We start from the raw sequence: 23108 nt of genomic DNA on the forward strand, positions 1-23108 counted from the left end.
TGAAAAAATGACAAGTAAAATGAAAGGTGAGAGAGCAAACAGAGACTTCCCAAAGGCAGACAGAGGAGGTCTGAAGTTCGGAAACAAAAATCAGCTTGTCTTTTGTAATGTTTTTTGTGTTCTTTTGCAAATTGTTTTTTTCTTTTTATCCCTGCTGCTGTTTTTGTTTTGGAAAAATTTCAATTATTTTAGCGTCATTAACCTTGCAGAGTCGAGCTCAAGCCCGAATCACAACACTGAAATCAGATTGTCCACTTCTCCCCCTTAGCCCTAACCCCAGCGCCAGTCTGCTGAGGTGACCCTTGGCTCTGGCAACGTGACATTGCTTCTGTGACACAGTCTGGAGGAAACAGTCCTGTTGAGCCACGGCCAGACAGAGAGACAGTGCTTTTCAGCGGTCACTCAGGCTGGGAGAAAATTGTGAGGATCAGACAGGGCCCTGCTAGATTAAAAGAGGCAGGAGTTGGAGGGTATGGGGTAGGGGGCAGAGCTCCTCTGGGCTCCTTTTGTGGTTGGCTCTCAGGAGGAAGAGGGCAGGGGCAGGGTGAGGTCTTGGGCGGAGCCTCAGGAGACGTGGGGGGCGGAGGAAGATGAGTGTCTCCAGAAGCACCAGCCCCGCTTGGTGTGCTGCTTTCTCAGGAGCTCCTCCTCCCGCTCGCGCTCCTTCTGGGAACGCAGGTACCGGTCCTCCTCCTTCAGGAACCAGACCGGCGGCCAGCGGTGCTTCTCAAAGTGCTTCTGGTTGTCTGCGATGAAGGAGGGAGGCAGAGAGAAAAAGGGGGAAAAGCAGAAAGAAGAGGAGCATTAAAATCTATAAAATTAAAAACCCACAGCCAAATACAATCATCACAAAATCTAAATAACCAGGCATGACCTTTTCTGAGAAACCATATTAACTTCTCGGAATGGCACCAACACTTACAACATGGTGCAGAAATCACAAACTGCAAAAACCACATGACAGGCGGTCCACACAGAGCATACTCTAGGGTGTACCTGGCGACATGGCCTTCATGTCTTTTGGGAACTTGCGACAGATGCTGTTATAGTTGGTGCAGATGTGGTGCAGACACCATGCGGAAAGCTGCTTGGCATTATGGAACTGGAGGACAAAGAGACAGAGAGCAATGTTCATTTCATCAAAAAGCACACAAGCTCTTTCCAACGCTACAGATATTATCAGTGACCTAAAGTTAAATGTTAAGAAGCACATCTGAGCCTCTGAATGACCTCCCTGGCTTCAGCAACTGTTTGTAGATATGACCCTGTGAGAAGCTGACCCTATGTAACATGCTCGGCCTCACCTGAGCCATCTCCAGGTAAGTCAGCACCTGTCCATCAATGTCCACACTATTCCCGGCCAGCTGCAGCAGCTCCTCCACCGCGTGCTGCTCTGTGGGGGCCAGAAACACAGGCAAAGTCAGGCATTACCTACACACCCAGCATCCTGCATCTTCGCTCTCTCTCTGCTGCCCCCTGGTGGCCGGTTCCTTGTTCTCACCGGTGAGGGCAACGAGGCGGGGTAGGCAGAGGCGATTGGCCAACACGATGAGTTCCATGGGCTGCAGGTCGGGGCTGGGCGTGAGGGAGCCGCAGTACAGGTACTCCAGCACGGCTCGCATGCAGGCACTGCTGGTGTTGAGGATGGACACCTGGGAGACAGAGAGCACCAGGACCCTGGGTCAGCTCTCACTATAGCACAGGAAAACCAGCTCCATCAGGGAGTGATGTTTCCAGAGCACTCCCTTTGGGCAGGCCAATCAATGAGAATGCACAAGGTGAGGAAATTTGCATACGCGCACGTGCACACACACACACACACACACACACACACACACACACACACACACACGAGTCACACATGCACAAGCATGCGCACACACAGTCACATATGAATGCGTAAACAAACTCCACATCTGAAACCTGCTTTCATAATTGAATGACATGAACACAAAAACACATGAAAAAGGAGCCTGGCTATTTGTAAAACTTGAACCATGACGGAGGTTTGCTACTTTCATAAACATTTCATAGTGCTCCTCGAAACAGATGTGGCCTACAAGAAAAGCTCTCAAAAATTCCACAAAATCATACATTAAAAAAACTGAAAGGCTCATACAAATCATTAAAATTGACCATCCCTGGCTCTGACCTTTGTCGCGCGTCACAGCAGCTTCCTAATAAGGGAGGGCGAGGTGGTTGATTAGAAGGGGAACAGCAGGGGGAAGGGGGATGGCCAGGTACGCACAGAGCCCCGGGAGGAGTGGGGGAATGATGTCACAGGAAGGAGTGCAGAGTGTCAGCGGTGTGCGGCAAAGGCCGTCCTCTCAGACGGGGGGTCTTTCATCCCTCCAGATAAAAGGCTGAGAGGGAAGGGCTGCCAGGCTCAGGGATTGGGGCTCCGGCCAGGCCCGGCTCATTATCTCTGGTTCCCACTCGGCGGGGGCGGCCAGTGTTGGCGGAAATGCACCCAGCTCCAACACAGACTGAGCCGCTTGCTAATGAAGCGGTCCCGTGAGACCCAGGGGAAACGTCTGGTCGGAGAGACTCAGAAACCCTCAGACACCGACGCTCCAGACTCCCCCTTACTCCTGCCCCTCCCTTCCCCAAATGCTGTGTCCCAGTCCAGAGCATTCTGGGGGAGACACTAACAATGGCACCTGTTTCCTCTGCTGAGCCCTGGGCAGACGCTTCACAGGAGCTTCTGAGGAGAAACTGGGAAGGGTTGGGGCTGAAGATTGCGCCCCGGAAACTTCTCTGCCGTCACCGCCACCCCACGCTCGCCGGAGGTCACTGCTAAAGGTCACCGTGCTGGACCCTTGGGGGGCGGCCCACAGGGGTCCTTCACAAGCCCCGCAGGGTACCCTTCACCTGCCTGTCTCAGCACCAATTAGCAGAATGTCAAGTTTGCTGTGGCCCCTAATTACCTCTGAAAGGTCAGACAGGGAGCGCCAGGTAGGAGCCAAAAAGTGTGGTTCATGCCACGATACAGAGGGCATCAATCATGAATAGCATTAGTGGCAGGTAATGAGAACCCCCAGCACCTGAGGGGGGGGGGGGGGGGGCTCATCTCATTCTGACCCTCCACAAACATGGAGGGGTGACCCTAAACGAGAGTCCAGACAGTGCTTCTTCAAACCTTTGTCTACTTTGTCTTTGTCTACACTAATGCAGTCCAAGCCAGGGTATTTACATTACATTACATTACATTCGTTTGGCAGATGCTCTTATCCAGAGAAACTTCCAGCACAACAGAACAGAAGTGTAATGAGTGTAGCTTGTAAAGGGATGTAAGTAAGTCAACCTTCCCTGCCAGACAAAACACAAGGTCAAATAACACATTACATATGTTTTAAAACAAACTAATAGTTATATTTGCATGTCATGTTACAAATATACAGTACTGCAGAGCAATGTAAAATAATATGCAAAGTTACATGGTTTAACAGTACTGATATACATACAAGCAATATATTTTAGAATATATTTTACATACTCCTTTATATCTTGGATTTTTATATCGAACGTAAACCATACTGAGGCACTGTATATTGTTTTTGCGAGAAGCACAGCAGTAGGTAAAGTCATGTATACATGGAGACACCCTGCCTCCCACGCTGCACGCGACTCTTTGAGAAATATGTCAGAGGCTATACAGACGCCCACTGGTCCCTCAGACGGGTCTGTCACTCGTGGCAGCTGTGACAGCTCCTGTGCTAATGAAACAGCATCTGAGGCACACGCGCTCGTCCCCTCAGACACTTCCACACGCCGCACATCAGACGGTCAGCAATCCCAGCCCGCGGATATACTGGAGATAATCACGGCACTGACAGTGCCAGTAGGAACGCTCACACTCAATTCCTTTATCAGCAGTGTGAGAAATGAGCTCACATCCAAAAAGAGCATGTGCTGTCCCACAGGCCCTGCTTGCTGAGAGCTTCTGATTAGCCAGAGAAGAAGTTGAGAACCTCCGATTGGCTGACACAGGTACAGCTAGCTGAGAACTTGTGACTGGCTGACACAGGCAAGGGTTGAAGATTAGCTTCTGTTTATAAAGTCTGCTCTCTGTATTTGCACTTTTTCTCTGTATTTTTAGGTTCAGCCGCTGCCTTGCAGTGTTTTCCAGCACAGGTTACTGCCATTAATGTGAGATTGCCCAAAGCCTTTGCTACTCTACCGTCTGCTTTCCCAGACTCCAGCCTTACAGCTAGCCAGTGTGTCAGGATCCGGCAGCCAACATCATTACAGCAAGGGGGAGTCCAGTAGAACTGTCATAACTCTCAGCATCTCTGGGAAATCTTAAGCACTGACAGAGAAAACCCTCTGAGATGTGTAACAGACAGACTATGGGAAACCAAGAGGAACAACACCTCAACTAAGATAGAAAACGTCACACAAAGTTTGTGATATGCCAATATAGGAGGAGCTTTGCGAAAGAGGCTGTTGGCTCTGGAGACACAGAAAAATTGAACCATACCTACACGCGCACGCATGCACGCTACTGACTCCCAGGTGGGGCGCTGCTCCTATACCCTATTAATTACCCATTTTCCAACAGCGCACACTCAGACACACAGCTGTGTAAAGAGGTAGCAAAAATGGAAGTGGAAATGTAAGTTATGGAAGTCACTCAGGCTAAGAGCATTTCCTCAGCTACTGTAAAGTAATCTAGTGCAACAACTGCCTATTTCCAAAAGATGGAAGATGAGTGAGTCTCCACTTCCAGTCATTCACGCCTCTTTCCCAGAACAACCATTGCTGGCAGAGCAACTATTGCTACTGACGTTCCGCTCTCTCAAAGCGCCGGGGTTTTGTTTCTGAGTAACGAAGGAAGAAGAGGCACTCCTTTGTTGCCACAGATTGCATGCACGATCGCACCAGCACTAGGAGAAGGGACACCGAAACGGATAAGCAGCTACCTGCACAGATCCAAGTCCATCCCAGGTAGCAACTCCTTATCAGAAGGCTCCAAACAAAACCTTTCTAAGGATCTGTTGATGGAAAGGACTGTGCAGAAGTTTTGTTTGTTTTTCTGCAATTCCTAGAATGTGCTTTCTTGCACTTACTCTTCAACTGACAAATCAAAGTCTCAGTCATACATGGGGAGGGAAAAAAATGTGGTTAAGTAGCACTTCAATCAGATTGGCTTGCTCAGTCTCTAATGGCAGGACTTTTAATCTAATTAAGGAGCATTGCTACTTGACAAATTCACAGCCTTGTCACTGATATCCCTCACCTCTGCCTTCCTGGTTGTTATTTTCTGTGAAGGGACATGTAGTTCAATCATTAATGAGCAAATGGTGTGCATTAGTGCATTCTACTGCTATTGTTTAAATACAAACAGGTGAGAGAGATCCCGATGATTATTTCTTAACAGATTTCCTTTCTTCAGTAGGCATATTTTAGGGTTAGCTCAAGGAAAATTCGTACGCACATCCCCAATTACTGAGGTGCTTACTAGTCAGCTAACTTCTTTATGACAAGCTTGTGAGGGTGTGCTGGGAATCTGCCACAAAATGCTCTCCTTTTCATCAATAAAAATGTTTACGGGGCAGAATGTGAGGGCCTTTGCCCTTTTTTCCATCTAAAAAGGTCTGCTCCACTTGATCAGATAAGACACAGTCTCCCTGCCTAACATTTGCCCTGCTTTGTCCTGTCCAGGGTTAATCAAACATCCTCCCCCAAACCCACCAACACACAGAAGAAGCACCTATGGTGACCTCCTTGGGACACTGCTATGCCTCTGACCACACCCGGAGACACAGATACAACAGTGCATCAGAGTACTGCTTAGTAGGATAAGCCTGTCCCGTTTGCCCTGTGCATGGAAGCCACTCTCCTGTCATGTGACCTCCATGTTGGATGTCTGCTGCTCAGCTTCCTCCTTACAGACCTATGTGGTTCAGGCGCAGTGCCAGCCCAGACAAAACCACACACCTGTGTCCTACAGGTGAGAAGTTTACTGATGTCCACTGAAGTCTGCGCCCTGCGAAAGAGGCCATCTCCCATCATCCTTTGCCAACTTGCTGGTCGAGCGTAATTTCTGAATTTTCAAACAGTCCAGACTCATCCATTTTCCTCACCTCATTTACATAGCTCTCCATGAAGGACCCGCGGAACATGGCCGCCATCCAATCACAGCTGGAGATCAACAGGGGCTTGTGGGCAGGGAGGTAGCCATCATCCAAACGGAACACCACATCTAAAACAACCGGGGGGGAGGAGGGGGGGGTAAAAGTCACACATCTCGGCGTGTGTCACAGAGTCGCAGCTACAGAGGAGAAGACAGACAGAAAGACAGACAGACACAGACAGACAGGCAGACAAATAAATCAACAGACAGACAGGTAAATTATCCGTAAATCAGATACAATAAAAGATAGAAGTAGAGGGACACAGTCGACCACAAGGAGACAGAAAGAAGGGAAGAGGAGCATTTCTTGCACATATATATATAAGAAACTACAATTTCAAACATATGTAACGATGGTCAGACTGTCAAAGGACTGAGGGACAACCATGTGCTTTAACTCTATTACACATAGAACATACAGTGGTGGGGTGCCAACATTCAGAAATGTTCAGATTTTCCAGTCATTCTTCAGCTGAGCTGTCCTATGTACTGCATTGTGAAAAGCACGTAAATGTACAACTAAAATTCTAATGTCACTGCAAACAAGTAGAATTTATGGACAACCAAGAGGAGAACACTGACCACACAGGCCTTGTCTTAAGCAGGCAAGCAATGCAAATTAAATAAAGAAATGTGAATTTCACATAAATGCCACATAAAACCAAGAAGGAGCAGACAGACTTCAATCTAAGTAATGAATGAGAGTCTGACCATCGCAGATCACTCTGCTCTCAAATTAAACTAAAGCCAAAAAGACTTTGCTGCAACTATGGTGACGCTATGCTTTAGGGCAATGTGTGAAACACAAAATTCAACAGAGACAAAGCAGAAACAAAAGCACAGTCATGGACAAAGATAGTGTGACAGACATCAGGAAACACACGTTCAACAATACAGACACAAACCTGTAAACCTTTAGTCATAAAAAGTTAATTGGTTACTAGGAACATGGGTATTTACCAAAGCACATGCACAGTGACTATTGTCATATAGTTAAAAATCAAAGAACAACGTATAAACATGAGTTAAAAAACAAAACATTTTGTACAAAAAGATAAAGGTATAGGAAGCCCCAAGCATACCAACAGCCATGTGGTATGGAGACATACACCACCAAGACAAAGAGCTGAAACTTCAGTTCCTGGAGCCACACCTGTATCTTTGTAAAAGCTTTATTCTTAATGACTTTAATGAGTCTGATCATTTAGCGTTTGAATTTTTCAGAATTCTGCAAATGACACTTGACACATGAAGGTTGCAATTCTCAGGTATACTCCAGATGCATTTTACTGCAGCGTTTTGGAAAACGCACAGGTGTAAATGGAGACAGCTAATTAAATAAGGGGAACCATTAAGCTAGGGGAAACGGGCGGATCAAAAACCACCAAGTGCATGGTCCTCCAGGAATCGAGCCGGACACCATTGACCCAGATACCAGACTGCCTCAAGGTAGAGTTACGGACACACCATGACAAGCAAAGAACCAAAATGTTTGGGTTCACTACAAGGGACAGGAACAACAACATCTTGGGTTCACAAAGAGGAACACCAAGGTGGAGAACCAAAGTCCTGGAAACATATGATGAAGGGAGTGGTCACATGCTGTGTATATGAGATAGGAATTGGAGAGGGGGTGGAAGGGGTGGGTTTGAGCTATACCAGCGAAGGTGCCCTTGCTTAGGCACTCCTTGATGCGGTTCGCCCGCCGCACGTGGAAGGCCTTGGTGATCTCCTGGTTCATGAAGCTCTCACGGTTCAGCACGTTGGCCACCATCATGCGCAGGTCAAACACCTCCAGCAGCTCCGCGATGGTGGCCACCTGCATCAGGTCCCCCCTGCCCTCGTCCAGGTGCCCTGTGTACAGGTACTGGAGCACCGCCTGGTGGTGTGGGGGAGACACTGCACTCAGCGCAGGTAGATGGTTTAAAATACATCATGGAAAAAAAGAGTTCAGATAAACTACAAGGTTTTTTTTTTTTAAAACATTATTTCAAATGCAGGTGAAGTCTATGGTGAATAATACAGCAGCATCATGCTTCTTCTAAGAACATGTTTTCAGCATTTGCTTGCTCACCTGGAAGGGTCTTTTCTGAATCAGACTGTCCATAGACACCACTGTCATGAGTCTGGGTCGCCCTGTCACAGGGTCCTCCACGTGCTCAAGACACACGCTAAGGAAGCCACGCCCCCAGCCCAAGAGGGTGCGGCTGGCCCCCAAGGACCCCCCCACACACTGGCTCCGAACCGGGAGGGCGTTATCGCTCTGTGAAGTCCTCAGAGAGCCCTGCTGGGGCAGGAGGGACTGCTTGGGCCCTTGGGAGCCACCCTCCAGGTCCTTGTCAATGTCCAGGCTCTTGGTGCGGCCTGCCTGCTCCTTCGCCCCCCTTCGGCTCTGTTCCTCCTCCTCCTCCTCGCACCCCTCTCCAGCCGCCGCCCCCTCCCAGTCGCCCCCCGCGCCCTCCAAGTCCAAGGTGAAGAGGTCGTAGAACTTGGAGCAGGAGGTAGCCAGGTAAACCTTGTGGGCAAAGACACGGGTAGTGCCGCCCTGCAGGAGGAAGAGGATGTCGGCGCACAGGGGCTGGCAGAAGAGGGAGTCGGGCCCCTCACCGTCGACGGCGGGGGGGTCGGGGATGCCCACCACGGGCCGTGGGGGCCGCGGGGGCAGGAAGGGGGCCTGGAGGAGGGGCCGCTGGACCTTCTTCAGGTGAGACTTCCAGAACTGCAGGTGGCGGCGGGAGATGAGGGCCGCGCGGATGGCGTTGTCAAAGACGTCCTTCACTCCGAACTGTGCCACGATGCTAGTCTCGTAGTACGGCACGCCCAGCTCCTTGGCCACCTCGTGGCCCCGCTCGGGATGGAGGATGTCTGAGGGCTTGATAGGCCTGGGGGGCAGAGATTTGGGAAGGTTTGGGAAGAGGGTCAATGGGTGTGGAAAAAAAGCTGGCACTCAAAAATGCCTTCCAATCCAACTGGTGATTCCTGTCTATGGGTTAAAAAATTACAGTCACATTCCAGTGCAGTTCCAATGCTGTCTTCCAAACTGTGTTACATTGCGATAATCACTGCTATCATAAATCGACTTTCAAAAACAAAAAAGTTTTGGACGTGTAATGAGTAATTTTTAGGTCTGTGTGTGTGTGTGTGTGTGTGTGTGTGTGCGCGTGGTCCTCTAGTCTCCCAGCCTGGAGGACTTCCTGTGACACCCTTGGTTGAGTCTGTTGGTGTGGTCATGTTTGGCGTGGCGTACTTGGCCAGCGGGCGTCGTGCGCGGTTGACGGCATCCAGGTCGGCGTAGCGCAGGTCCAGCTGGCAGCCCACCAGGATGATGGGCGTGCGGGGGCAGAAGTGCTTGATCTCCGGGAACCACATGGTGCGGACGTGCCGCAGGGAGTTGGGGTTGGCCAATGAGAAGCACAGCACCACCACATCAGACCTGCCAATGACAGAGTGTCAGAAAGCAGGCAGGAGGGGAGAGCGGTGCACCATGGGAGGATATGGTGCTCTGTGTTTGGCAGGAAGCTGCATAAAGCTAGGTAATTCCTGAAATATCTCGGAGACCAAATATAAAAAAAGAGAAACATAGATTACAGGCGTTAGATAAAAGCCCTTCTCTACTCTCTGGAAGAGGAAACGAGCATGATTCACAGAAAAGGTGTGCTTTGAGAGGAAAGCATCACCAGTTGCTCATAAAAAAACACCGCTGTGGCTTTTCTTAGTACACAATTAATGAGATGATTATGAGAGCAGTCTGCATGCCTGAGGCCATTACTGGACTAGATATCATATCAGACTCGCGCTGTGTATCAGCTGTGAGGCCACTACAGGATATAAGCTAATGAGAAGCAGACAGCATTACAGAATGAGGTACTACTACATGTGAAAAACACACACACACACAAACGGGGAAATTCTGAAAAGAGCTATAAACACTGCACAGCACTGATATACTTGTCTATACGGCTCACATACACACTACTCATAAAATATGTATGAGTTTGATGTGACTGATCTGATTACATAAAAATATTCTTCATTTACAAACTGTCAAACATGTTTCAAAAATGCAAACATACTTTGACATTATCAAATGCTCATTACCATGGACAAAACAATGCATGTCAATATTTCATTGATGTAATGTATGTATGTGAACACCCGCTCATCCCTGGAAAAGTGTGTCAGAGATCACTTCCTGCCTCACAGTTCATCACATTGCCTTTTAATCATTACCCACCTGTTGTTACAATAATAAATACTATCCTATTACACTGTTCTGTAAAACCAAATGGCAAAGGTCAGTTTAACACTAACAGTTTAACACTTCTGCCTTTTTTGTTTGAAGGGATGTGGTCTGTGGCTGGGATCAAATATGACTTCCACTTTGAAGAAAATTAAGGGCCCTCTTGCACCTCTGTGTCACTATGATTCTTATGATATTATTATTCTATAATAGTGAGTACTTTCCTCAAAATCACTAGGAAATGCACACAGACTCGCAGAGGCTGTAAATGTACCTAATACTGTCACCAACATTAGCAGAAGATTTGCTGGCAGATTTGTAATAGAGAGAGTAATGCTGACTGGTAAGAGGAGCCACAGAGTTGCTGCTGCATGTGCAGAGTGCAGATTTAAGACCCGGGACCAGTTGGCTGTACCTCACTGTGTAATCCCATCATGAGTCATATACACTGAGCCATAAATGGGGATGCATGCATGTGACCTCCAAACGCTAAACTACATCCCACTGCTGGACAGCTGGTAATACCTTAGGTGCCAATAACACAGTCAATCAGCAGAGGGGACAGAGGCTCCAGGATGGCCCGGTGGTTGGCGGTTCAAATCTAACAGCGGCCGAGGGCTACCGTGCAGCACTGCTCCATCGGCTGGAACACCAACCCGCCAGGATATTCCACCGCGACGCTGATGTGATGTGGCAGCTGGCGCTCTGAGCAGCGCCCCTACATGGAGACTGTAACGCCGCTCTCAGGAGGGATCAGGGCTCAACATGCCACGCCGTGCTTCCATGACAACAGTGCGGTAAGGGTCGTGGTGAAGCTGCGCTCAGGCGTGTCTGTGCTGCGTCGCTGCATCGCTGGGCTCGTGGCACGCCGCTCCCTGTCTCGAATTACAGAGCTCAGCGCTATCACGGCCCCCGCGGGCCTGGCAGCCAGGAGAGGGCGTGTGGGGTCACACCACGCCGCTGTGACTCCAGGGCTAAAGGGAGCAGCCCTGTGAGGTCACCACACCGCTGTGACTCAGGGACCAAAGGGAGCTGCACTGTGAGGTCACCAAACTGCTCTGACTCGGGGACGGAAGGGAGCAGTGCTGTGAGGTCATGCCACTATGTTACTGTGTGCTTACTCAGCACTATCTGACAGAGAGTTACGCCATTCCTTAGTGCTCTTCCATCGGCCTGCAGCAGGGATGAGAGACTGTGAGCACCATCTCCAGGGCCAGCAGGAGGATTATGCTGTGGGTTTCTTCAGGGGATCTATAAAGTTTTTTTTGACTGGGGAACTGTAGGGAATCCAAGTGCTATGCCAGCTGAATATGTACTCCTGAAGCAACATGGGAAGATTTTTGTCCTGCACATCGAAGTGATTCTCATCAATGGCCTCAAGCCACCTTCTGCAGAGTTAATCTACCTAAAACTCCACATTGTTTCAGTAACACACCCCTTCCCTGCCTCCTGGCTTCTAAGAAGCATTTGCCTTCTTCCTCTCTCTCTCTTTCTCTCTCTCTCGCTCTCTCTCCCCCTCATGCTGGTATCACATGATGTCCTGGCAGTGCAGGCAGGCAATGGGGTTTCAGCATCACTAAAAGCTCTCCTCAGCTGATGATGTTCTGTGCAGAAAAGGCTAGAGGAAAACATCCTGGGCTGTCTTGAGTCCAACTCTCTGACCATTGCCAGATCAATCCAAATTCGTTTAGGCCCAGCCAGACAGCTGCGCACTAGCTTTACTCTGAGTTCATTCTGAACTTGAGCCAGCACAGCTGTGGCCATGTGTGTGACAACTGCATGCCCAGCAGGCAAAGCAGGTACGCATTCTGTGACCATCTCCGTCAGGTGGAAAAAAAGAGTCACCCAAGACAGTCCAGGTAGACGTTTGTGAATATTAACAGTAGCACCAGCAAGTCATGTCACCAATTACCAATAACAGTTAACGTGAGCTCATTCACCCACACAGCAAATAAAGTGAACAAAGGCTGCGTTTATACTGTGAGCTACAGACAGCAGCTGCTGTGATACTGCTGTCCATACGCTCATTGCTGTCTTGAGGAGCAGGCTGATGGGCTCTCTCTGTTTGGTCAGTCTTGCAGTTTCTCCCTGTGCCCGTGACTACAGCATGGATGAGAGGGACCGGTCTCCGCTCCACCTGACCCAAACGAACAGGGTCCGCTCTCTCTGACCCCTCCAGCTGATCCTGCCCTCAGGAGCCGCGGCTGGGAATGATGACCCCGCGCTTTGCTTTCAGCCCCAGCTGTGCCCCGCTGCTGACGGCATGCCTTTCCGCCGGCCTTCGTTACATCACCGGCTCATTACACAGCAAAGGGGATTAGCACGCTAACAAAGTCCCGGCTGCACATCTAATCTGCAGAGCTGAGCCAGGTCTGCCGGCCAGACCAGCCCCGAGCGTGCTGCGCTGCACTGGCCCAGCTGCGAGACGGTGCGAGAGGGCCCTTAATCCACAGAGCAGAGAGTACTGTGTGTGTGTGTGTGTGTGTGTGTGTGTGTGTGTGTGTGTGTGTGTAGTGTGCCGATGATGCTCACCGGCCGTAGGCGAATCGGCGGTCTTTGTGATGGTCCCCGAAGGTGTCCCACAGGCGCAGGGAGACGCTGACCTCGTCCACCACATCTCGTGACCTCTCCAGGACCTGAGGGGGGACACAGGGAGGGCCTATTAGAGACTTTTGCGGTCTGATGTGGTCTGACGAGGTCTGACGCGGTCTGGCACGGTCTGATGCGGATCCGCCGCTCACCTCCTGGCACACGCGGTACTGGTCGATGGCCCAAACGGTGGGCACGTGGGTGGCCAGCAGCTGGTACTGGGTGAGGGTGGCGTTGCAGGCGCGGGCGCAGATCAGCCGTGTCTTGCCCGCTGCGTTGTCCCCCACCACCACGCACTTTATAGTCTCAACGTTCGGCCGCTCATAGTCTGTGTCTATATCCATGGAGAGAGCCCTGGACAGGAGAGAAAGACAAGGAGAGAGGGAGAGAGAGAGAGAAAGAGTGAGAGAGATGAGTGGACAACACAGCACATTATATAACACACACACACACACACACACACACTCTTACAAGGCCTCAGATGACCTGAGCTGGAACCACAGACATGCTAGCAGGTTCCTCGGACACCTAGCTGCTGCAAAGTGGCACAGAGGCACACTGATGGTCCTCTCTCAGCCCTCGCTGATCCAACACTGCCACTCTGCTCTGTTTTTGGGGGGACTCCCAAGGGCGGGTGCCAGTCACGGGGCACAGCCCTCGTTCCAAAATTTGGGCCCTCCTGGTTCACGTGACGCGCTGGCTTGAGCCACAGCGAACGGACCGCAGCGCCAGGGCTCGGGGGCGGGGGACGGAGCCGCTATTTCTGTCTGAGAGGCGTGGGAGCCGCCACATTAATTTGGTCCCCGGTCCCCGTTCTCACTGGGCGGCCGAATGATGCACTGGTGCTAATAATAATTCCACAGTGCCCTGGCCTCTTAATGAGAGCCCGCTTTGATCCTGGCAGTTTGTTTTGGATGATTGTGTATTATTTCCATCTGAAAACACAGACGTGTAAAAGCCCCAGGCTTTTCAACGCTGCCAAACTACAGCAAACCTGTAAACAAGAACCTAGCACAGCGGCATGAATGAGCCTTTGAGGGAGGCATTGTGCTGTCCCGTGTTACGACAGAAATCAATCTTTCCCCGACAAAAGCACAGGTAAGAAATGAGAGAGTGTCTACTGGGAGGAAGGCACTCAATGGCAATAGACTCTTAGCTGGAAACCACAATGGCCCGGTGCGTCCCTGCCACCCGGCCAATCAACAGTCCTTCTGAATGCACCAAACAAGGATCTGAAGGGACAGAAGATGTGAGGGGTTTCTTTGCAAGGCTTTGATCTAAGTAAAAGGTACACAACAAGCCACACTTCAAATTAATCATCCGCTGTTTGACAGGTACCCCTCAAAAAAAAAAAAAAAAACACTCCAAAGCGTTTGAACTGCTTCCAAAAGATTGTTTTTTTCTGCTTGTTTCCCGTCTTCCTCTGAGATAGTTGCTTCACTCTTCTGTTCAATGCTGTGGCATGTTCTTGTGTCATGGCAGGAATGCAGAGACGAGCGTCCTCACACGGTACAGAAAAAAAGCACACTGCAGACGCGTTTCCGTGGAGATGATGGAATCGACATTTGCAGACTCCAAGAGAACGCATCGGCACACGAGCGCAGTCCTGTCACGTCACGGTAAACCGTGCGAATCGAGTTCTCACCGAGCGCCCTTCTGACGTAAAGAGCACAAACACTCTGTCACTGGGGAGACGGACCAACCCGTTCGAAAAAAACAGACAACCTCTGATACACAAGTCCATTCCATACAAATCCATCTCATTGTGACAGAATTCTCCATGTTTATTTCACACGGTCAGCCACAGCACTAACCAATCTCCCCTACATACAGAAGCAAAGCCCTACCGTGAGTGCCTGTCCCGTTCAGCGCGCCTGAAATAAAAGCTGTACCTTGATGTTTTTCTCCCCGAGAGCACTTTAAATAAGGTGAGGGGAGGTCCCTGAGTCATTTGTACCTTTCTGCTATCAGTAAAGCAGGTGGGGTCTCCTTTTATCAGCAAAGAACTGCACGTCTGCAGTGCTGGGAGAAAACACAGGCTAGACTGCACTGTTGTTTTCACAACAGTCACCTTGAAGAAAAATTTTGTGAGAGCGGTTATAACATGCGCTGTAAAAAAGGGAGATCGATATGCAAGAACACTTTCTAGCAATCCTGGCATTCATAACCGACACTTCTTAGGTCATGACACAGCATTACAGGTTCTGAAACCACGGTGTGGTAAGACTATGGAGGTCAGACAAATATGGTTCACTTCTTATCTTTTAGTCTTCAGTTGAAAATATTATGAAAGCTTAAGTGTCACGATGCCTGTGCTTTTTTAATATGTAGCAACCAGCTGACAAAGTACATCATGAACTGCTTTTCTTGCTTGTAAAGGACCACTGTATCTGTGAGACATTTCTGAAGGGTCAGCAACACAAAGCAACTGGTGAGCTTGTGGAATTTCTTACGGTACCTGTCACAGCTTGAAAACACAGGAAAGGGCCACGCAGTGAAGCTTCCCTCAGACAGTATTAACGAGACCACAGGAACACGAGGGATCGATTCACTTCTGAAGGGATCAGAAAAGGGAAAGGAGCGAGCACCGCAGCAATGCACAATGGGTAATGTGTTCTCCCACTAACCCAGTGGGTCACTCTAGCCCAGAGCCATCTGCTGGTCTACCACCACTCTGATTCTCTGCGGAGATGCAGAACAAGGCAGAGACAGCAGGAGATTCCTTGGGACTCTCCCTCCCTTTCTCCCAGGGTTATATAACTAGTCCAGCCAGCGGCCGCTGAGGCCCCACCCGGGTGCGCTACCCAGCCGGGACCCCTCTCCCGCTCGGGGCAGGAGCATGCCCTGACCCCGCCACGCATCTGCCCATCTGCGTCCCCCCGAGGACGCTCCCTGACCCCTGCCTGCTCAGTGACAATGCCAGCATGACGAAACGGCGTGCGCGCACATCCTCGGTATGTGCCTGTGTGTGCGTGGTGGAGAGGCTGTCTATACTAGCTGCCACACACGTAGCAAGCGCAGACTGGTTATATAACCCAGTCTCCAGCCTGCCAGTAAACAGGTTCAGGGGATGAGCAGTGGAGAATCAGAATGCAGAGAGCATACTCCAGCAGACAGTCACAGCACTGCCGTTGAACAGGTTACAGCAATTACACAGGGGCGGAGGGGTTGGGTCAGTCACCTGACCACAGAGGCAGCCCTCTACTCTTGTCTGACTGGCCAAGACTTATTTCCGTGTGCAAATGCCTGCTCAGAAAGGTGTGTTGCTTTGGACCAACATCTGCACCTGGCACACTAAGGGTTAATTTTGGGGCCGTGACGGAGGAAGCCCACATCTGAGGGGCCCTGATCGCTGCATTCCTATTGGAGGCTGCGAGTGAGCCGAACCGGAGCAAAACAGGCAGGAACGGAGGAGAGGGAGGAGAGGGAGAGCTCCGGAGTGACTCACTCCTGCCGGGGAGTCTCCAGACGGGGAGATCCTCGGCCGCGCTTCCTCACGTAGACACGGTCTGGAGACACTTCAATGCTCTTCGCATGGCGGGAAGAGCTGGAGGTGTTGTCATGATTACTAAACAGCCCCCCTGCCCTGAGCGTTCCTGTCTGCTGGAATGCCAACCTCAGCCCGGATCTTCAGCAGACACAGAGCCCGGCACACTGCAGCTCTCTGCAGGCAACCTCCGATGACCACCCGGCCCAAGCTCACCTGACATAACCTGCTTACTACAGCTGAGATCTTTGCATTCTGCGTCCGTGCCAGACTTGACCAAGATAAGTGAATTCAGGTTTCAGTGACTCCAAGGAAGAATCATCAACGGGCTCATGGCAGCATTCTGCCCTGGATGCAGTTGCCTCCCAGCATGGAGCATAAAGCTTCCTTCCTGGAAGACCACACATGTTCGCTTTTACTCTGAACTGCTGCATAATTCCAGGCATTGATTCACTCTGGTATACACCACACTGTGCTTGACACCAGAGAGTTGTTTTACTGCCCTGCACTTGGGGAAGCGCATCCAGGAAAAGGTAACCTATAGGGATAATTTATTAATTGGGCCAACAGTGGTCGGTGAACTGGAAACCAGCATCAACACGGTCTTCCAGGAACTGAGTGTCACACCCTTGCTCTAACGTACCAGGTGTGTCTCAGTGGGGACGAGGGTGAGAAGGGGCACGGGGCCCCCACTGTGCTCAGAGTAGATCCGAGGCAAGCCCGTGCCTGCTCCTCAGGACCCCTCCACCCCACCGAAATTCCACTGCTCCGTTCCATAGATACCTGGCGCGCTTACACAACAGATGTTGTGTGTGCCCCACACTCAAAACAGTACCTGAGCTTTGAGCTGAATGAATGCTTGGGAGGGTTCAGTGCCGGTCGCCAGCTGGCTCCACAACACAGAACGACACGTATTCCTGAAATTTGCACCATAAATAGACACCTCACCTGTCTGCTGGCTCTGCTACATGTAAACACACACATACATGCACACACACACACACGCACACAATTACTTGAGTGCACTGTAAAGCAGATGTCCTCCTTTGCTCTCAGCAGAAAACTGATTGAAAATTGAAGGACAGCAAACACCAACGCATTCCAAAAGGAAGCCATGTATTTGACCTAACGATGAAAAGGTTCTGATTGGTTGTTACTAAAAATGCCAAAGATTCTTTTGAGATTTTAGTGTTTAAGCTTAACTCCATGTTCTGAAGCAGAAAAAAACAACCAAATTTAGCACCCTGAATTCAGCCAGTCTCCTGAAAAGACATGGATACACTTACTAAAAAGGCTGTGGCAAATCTGCAAAAAGCAAGCTGCAACACACATTTCACCAGGTCCTACAGATGGAGTTTATTTTTGTGTACTGTTCAACAACAGGCCAAGCAAAATCTTTATGGAGGGTTTATAGGTGGCACAACTATGACAGTAAGACAGATGTTGACACTGTGATTTCTTTCAGGAGAACTTCTGTATGATAAAAAATACTTTTGAATGGATTGGTCACTCTTGGCCCAAGCTTGGATCCAAGCTTTCAGGATTCTGCATGACTCTCAGTGTCGCCAGTTCAAACAACGCGGTGGAAAGAGTTACATGAGCGTTTATGCTCGCACTTTATTCATTGTAAACTGGCCGTTATAGAAAGAATATTGTAAAGACGCACAAACTGAACAAAACGCAAAGTGCATAACGAACAGTTTACATCTTAAAGCGCTATACAGCTGTCTATGCAATTTCGTTAGCAAAACCGACAGCATTTATGAATAAAATATACGATATGACTGCAACTGCATCTTGAATTTTCAATGAGCCGCATTTAATTTAACCTCGGTCCCGGGCGCCTGTGAATGAGTAGTATTCTAGCAAGTATTTTAAGCATACCATGACAACGGCGCGTGAGAGCGTCACCTCCTGAGTTGAAATCAGCCCCAGCCCCGCCGCAGTGGACAACACATCACGAATACCGAGACAGCAATGGAACAACAAAATGGACACACACAACCGTCGATCTAAGAGGGGTTTTTTTGTCTAGCATGCCAAAACAAAAGGAAAGCATGCTGCATAAACGTGACCCGTGTCCAGCTAGTCTGGAATGCGTTCCTACCTTCCGACTGTTCTAGAATTGACCCACATGCCACTCCACCCCGCTGGTCGGTCCGCGCTCCCCGAAGAAAGCGAGTGCAGATAGGATCAGTGTAGTTACTCTGGAATGTGGGTCTCAGGGGCCGTGTAACGCAACTCAGCTGTCACAAAGCAACATCTCCTTATCTCTCTTTTCACCACTGCCCCAAGCAGCAAACGGATAGCTAGCGATCTGTCTACCTCTTCAAGGCAGCCGGCTCCCTCCCAACTTCCAATGCGTGCGTGTCAATGCATGCATGAATATTATGCTTTCCGTGAACCTCGTTTCTCTTTGTTTGACTGAGTCTTCGACCTATCTCGGTTTCGACTCACTCCCTCCTCGGCTGGCAAGCCCTGCTTTCATTTATTCAGCTGATTCACCATCGACACGCCCCCCTCTTCATCACCTGCGTCACGATTCCCTTCCCGCCCACTTTTCAGACAGATCACATGGTAAAAGGGAGGGCGTATTTTTATTCAACAACTGCTCAACGCACACAAAGTCTATTGGTTCAAACATCCGCGTAACACATTTAAGCCAATCAGAGAGTAAAATGAACAGCGCGTCGACTGCGTACAAAAACAACGCCCAAGCTCCTCGAAAGCAAACGCCTACCCTGTGGTCCCGCCTTTTATGGTCTATTAAGCCTTCTATTAATCAAAACTCAAGCTACCCCGTTCTCATCTTAACCACGTGCTTTCACACTGTCATACAGTGCAGCTTCTATAATGTTAGAGATCCCTAATGCTGACGCAAAACTATGCCTGTCAATCAATTCAAAGTGCCTACATATCAGATTTGTTCTCATAACATCTGCCCGGTACAGGATGTTTAGAGATCTGATCACTTTCTTCGTAGACATGTACTTCAGAACAAACATTTTCTGTCGGTGCTAAAAGATAGATACATGCTCTGTTTTGTGATTAAGACTGTGAGAAGATTTTGAACCCAGTCTTTTCGCAGTCTGTCAATACTTTCTTCTCCCATATGTGTATGTGTGCGTGGTTGCGTGCGAATTCTATTCGTACAAGCTCATTGAAGTTACACAAACAAACAAGAGGTTGGATTCCACATCCAAATTTGACGTGTCGTATAAATGGACGGAGTGACCCCTAATGGCTGGATTTAGCACAGCCGACAGTAAACCAAAAGGGTAACCGTGTTGTATGGGTTAAATACCCTATGGTTTACTTCCTTTAGACATATTTTTATTTGATTTTTAAAGGATTGTACAAAATATTGTGCACTGAAATATGTTTACTATTTCTTAGTTAAACAACAGAAAAAAAAACGTGAAAACATAAACGTTATTTGTCCCTTCACTCCTAATCAACCACATAGGAATAAAATTGTTAGGGATGGACATGATTTTTATATCAGATTGCGGTAGACTATGTTATCATAAACTCATCAAGACTTTTGTGTTTCCTAGCAAAAGCTGCCTGACCAACAACAGGATTTCTGAAAGCACTGTAACTCAAGACCCAAACTTTGTTTTTCTTCTTTGGTCAAGCTGACCCACTGAGAATGCTTTTAGTGTCAGCTGAGCTTGGTTAATGTCAACACAAGGTGCAGCAATATTACTAGTTTGTTTTAAAAAATTAACTTGTAGAAATAACCTTATTATTCAGGTGCTTTATTGATGTATTAACAACAACAAAAACACACCTCCACCTCCAAAAAAACATGTGCAGCAGATATCAATCAAGGACTGCCAAAGACTGAGCAGTAATAGCTCAACTAAATTTGAACAGCTAATAGGTTAGCTAGAACCAAGATACAGGTGAAAAGTGTGTCCTCACAACCAAGGCTTTTGGAATTGGAACTTGAAAAATTTTAGCTACCATAAATGTTTAGCTACCAGATTGAGAGGCAATTCATTTTACATAAAATAATAACGAAATCAGCCGCATAAATTACGCAGTTTCTTCTAATGAATGTGACAACGGCTTAGATGTTGGAGTGTGCGATCATCCGTTCACAGCAGTCTGCCACGGCTCGGGGGACATGCACACTGTACCCTTTTTTCTCACATTTTTGTCAATGTGGGGCTGCTGCTTTTCCTATGACCCAGCTGAGCGGGGTCTGGAATGCAAATGAGCACCCCTGGCACGCGCCCTGAGAAAGCTATGCCCTCTGGCTCCTTTGGCACGTCCGGAATAGAGCCAGGCAGAATGACGTGGCCGCAGAACATGGGGACTGAGGGAGGGAGGGTTGGGGGGGGGGGTATGTGGACCTTGGATCAGCTCCCAAGTTGAGCTCACAGAGGGAACGTACTTCAAGCTGAGGCCATGGAAACTGTGGTCTCCTAACCAACAAGGCAGCCACTTATGTCTGCGGCTGGAGCACTGGTCCAGGATCAGCTGAAGGGAAGGGGGCACATCGGGAGCAGAGGCTTTTTCACAGTATCATGAAGTCACGGTGGGACAGTGGTGTACAAATGTTATACATAAAGCCCTGTTGCAAGACAGTAGCCTACTTACTTAAATCAATGGGAAGGAATTTCTTATCAAAACAAAAGCTGACTGCTCTCAGAGAACAGGCATGGTGACACTGGCCTGCGTGAGGTCAGAGCGTGATGTAATGGGCCATGTTCAGATGGCTGTGGCAGTGGCCTGAGATCTGTGCTCTGAGTTAGGAGTCGCATGGTGAGTGGACTCTGCGGCCTGTAGCTCAGCTCAAACGAGCATGAGAAGGCTGGTTGGGGTGGCGCGCTCCACACCCAGAGCCACGACAACAGGGTCCCATTCCCAACCCCCCTGGCCCCGTCCTGCCCCCGTCCCGCCCCTGTCTGGCAATACAGCATCACTGCAGCTGTCAAAACACACCAGCACTTCACACATCTACTACTGGTGAGACCGGAGGTGGTCCATCCCTCCACACCCCTCTCTACACTCTAACAAATGTAGGTCAGCTCCCCCATCATACCTACAAAAACAGGGAGTCCACAGGCAGCCCCTTCACCAGATAACCCTGTCACACATGGAGTGCCACGCCCTTTAACGAACATAAACCGAAAATCAGACCACATCTCCGCATCTCAAACTGAGGCCACAGAGGGCGCAATGGTCCTCTGGTCAGGAGGGGAGGCCTCTGCTGAATCTTTCAGCAGTCACACACACACACACACACACACAGCCTGTCAGGAGAGGAGAGGTCAAGGACGGCATTACGCCACGCTGTTTACACACCCCCTGTGACACTGCGCCGGGGGTGCCTGGACATGTCGACCGCTGGACAGCATTCACATGAGGACAGTGTGCGCGTGGGGCAGGGTGTGTGAACGGACAGTCAGACCCCGGGAGGAGATAAGAGAGTGAGCAAGAGAGTAGCGAGGTCAGGATGAGTGGGGAGGGCTGGCACCCTGGAAACGAGGGCAAAGGACTGCGGAAGCTTCTGGAATGCCACTCGCCCTTTAAACGAGGCTGGCGGGGGCCTGGCCCGGCTGCTCGGAAAATATCAGCGAGCACATTTTTCAAAAGCATTCTGAACGGGTGTTTTCAGAGCTCCCAGATTCTCAGTGGCCAGACTGTTTGGGACGTTTGTCAGCACAAACAATGCAGCCCTGATGTGGGAGCTCTGGCAGGGTAGGCTTTCTGTGCGGGGCCGCTTCACAAACACAAGAATGTGACTGGCTATGGTCCGCACAGGGCCGAAATGCAGCCCTTTGGAGCCAAAACAGTTCACAGTTACAGCAATCATTACCAGTCAGGAATACTCAGAAGCCCATCCCTCAGTGCTGTTCCTAATGCTCTACAAGCAGCTCCACCCCTCCGCCATGACGACTGCACACAGTAACCAGCACCAGGCTGGCCCTTGGCTACACAGGTATGCACATAGTCCTGTGTTTATGCATTTCATATATTTACCAATCTGAGCCACTCATCACAACAACCCAGGAAGGTCTCTCCATGAGTGTGCAGCGCATTAGCTGGGTAGAAACTTGCGGCAGAGGACCCACGTCCTGGCGCTAATCCATGCAGTAGAGGGTAAATCCAGTATAATATTTTTCTGTCGCCTGCGATTGTACCTACACTTGCTTTCCTGAAGATCTGATTTATACTGGTGCTTTCATTTGATCAAGATGCACTCTTAAACTACCAGTTGGACCATTTCACTTTTCAAACATCTGAGACAAGAGGCCTAGAGGGACGCCTCAGGGAGTGCCAGGGGCACTCTCACCCCAAACAAACTGCTCTGGCCGACAGAGGGACAACTGAGGGGTGGCAGTGTAGCAGAGTGGCAAGGAGCAGGGTTCGTAACCAAAAGGTTGATGGTTTGATTCCCCACTGGGGCACTGTTGCTGTACCCTTGAACAAGGTACTTAACCCAGACCTGCCTCAGCAAATATGTAGCTCTATCCAGCTGTAAAAATGGATACGATGTAAACACTGTAACCTATGTAAGTCACTCTGGGTAAGAGCATCTGCTAAATGACAATAATGTAATGTATTGGATGAGCCATTTCACCCTCTATAGCAGCAGCTGTCCCTGCCACCACTAATGACTATGGGAGCAGTAAAATTCACTG

At 49.5% G+C, this 23108-nt stretch overlaps 1 protein-coding gene across 4 annotated transcripts in view; it reads right to left on the bottom strand.

Moving 5' to 3' along the window:
• Positions 1-473: 473 nt before the first annotated feature.
• Positions 474-23108, bottom strand: part of LOC118777880 (rho-related BTB domain-containing protein 2-like) — a 31046-nt gene continuing 8411 nt past the window's right edge. Inside the window, exons 1-11 of one of the 4 annotated variants that reach the window (XM_036529119.1) lie at positions 18778-18898; positions 13118-13319; positions 12909-13012; positions 9384-9569; positions 8211-9018; positions 7796-8015; positions 6087-6205; positions 1502-1652; positions 1305-1393; positions 997-1102; positions 474-746 (exon numbers count right to left, since the gene is read on the bottom strand). In XM_036529119.1, coding sequence (XP_036385012.1) covers positions 565-746; positions 997-1102; positions 1305-1393; positions 1502-1652; positions 6087-6205; positions 7796-8015; positions 8211-9018; positions 9384-9569; positions 12909-13012; positions 13118-13309 — 2157 coding nt within the window. In that variant the 5' untranslated portion in view covers positions 13310-13319; positions 18778-18898 and the 3' untranslated portion in view covers positions 474-564. The other 3 variants (XM_036529115.1, XM_036529117.1, XM_036529116.1) reach the window with 3 other exon arrangements.

This window comes from Megalops cyprinoides, chromosome 5 (genome assembly GCF_013368585.1).
Source record: "Megalops cyprinoides isolate fMegCyp1 chromosome 5, fMegCyp1.pri, whole genome shotgun sequence".
Lineage (NCBI taxonomy): Eukaryota > Metazoa > Chordata > Actinopteri > Elopiformes > Megalopidae > Megalops > Megalops cyprinoides.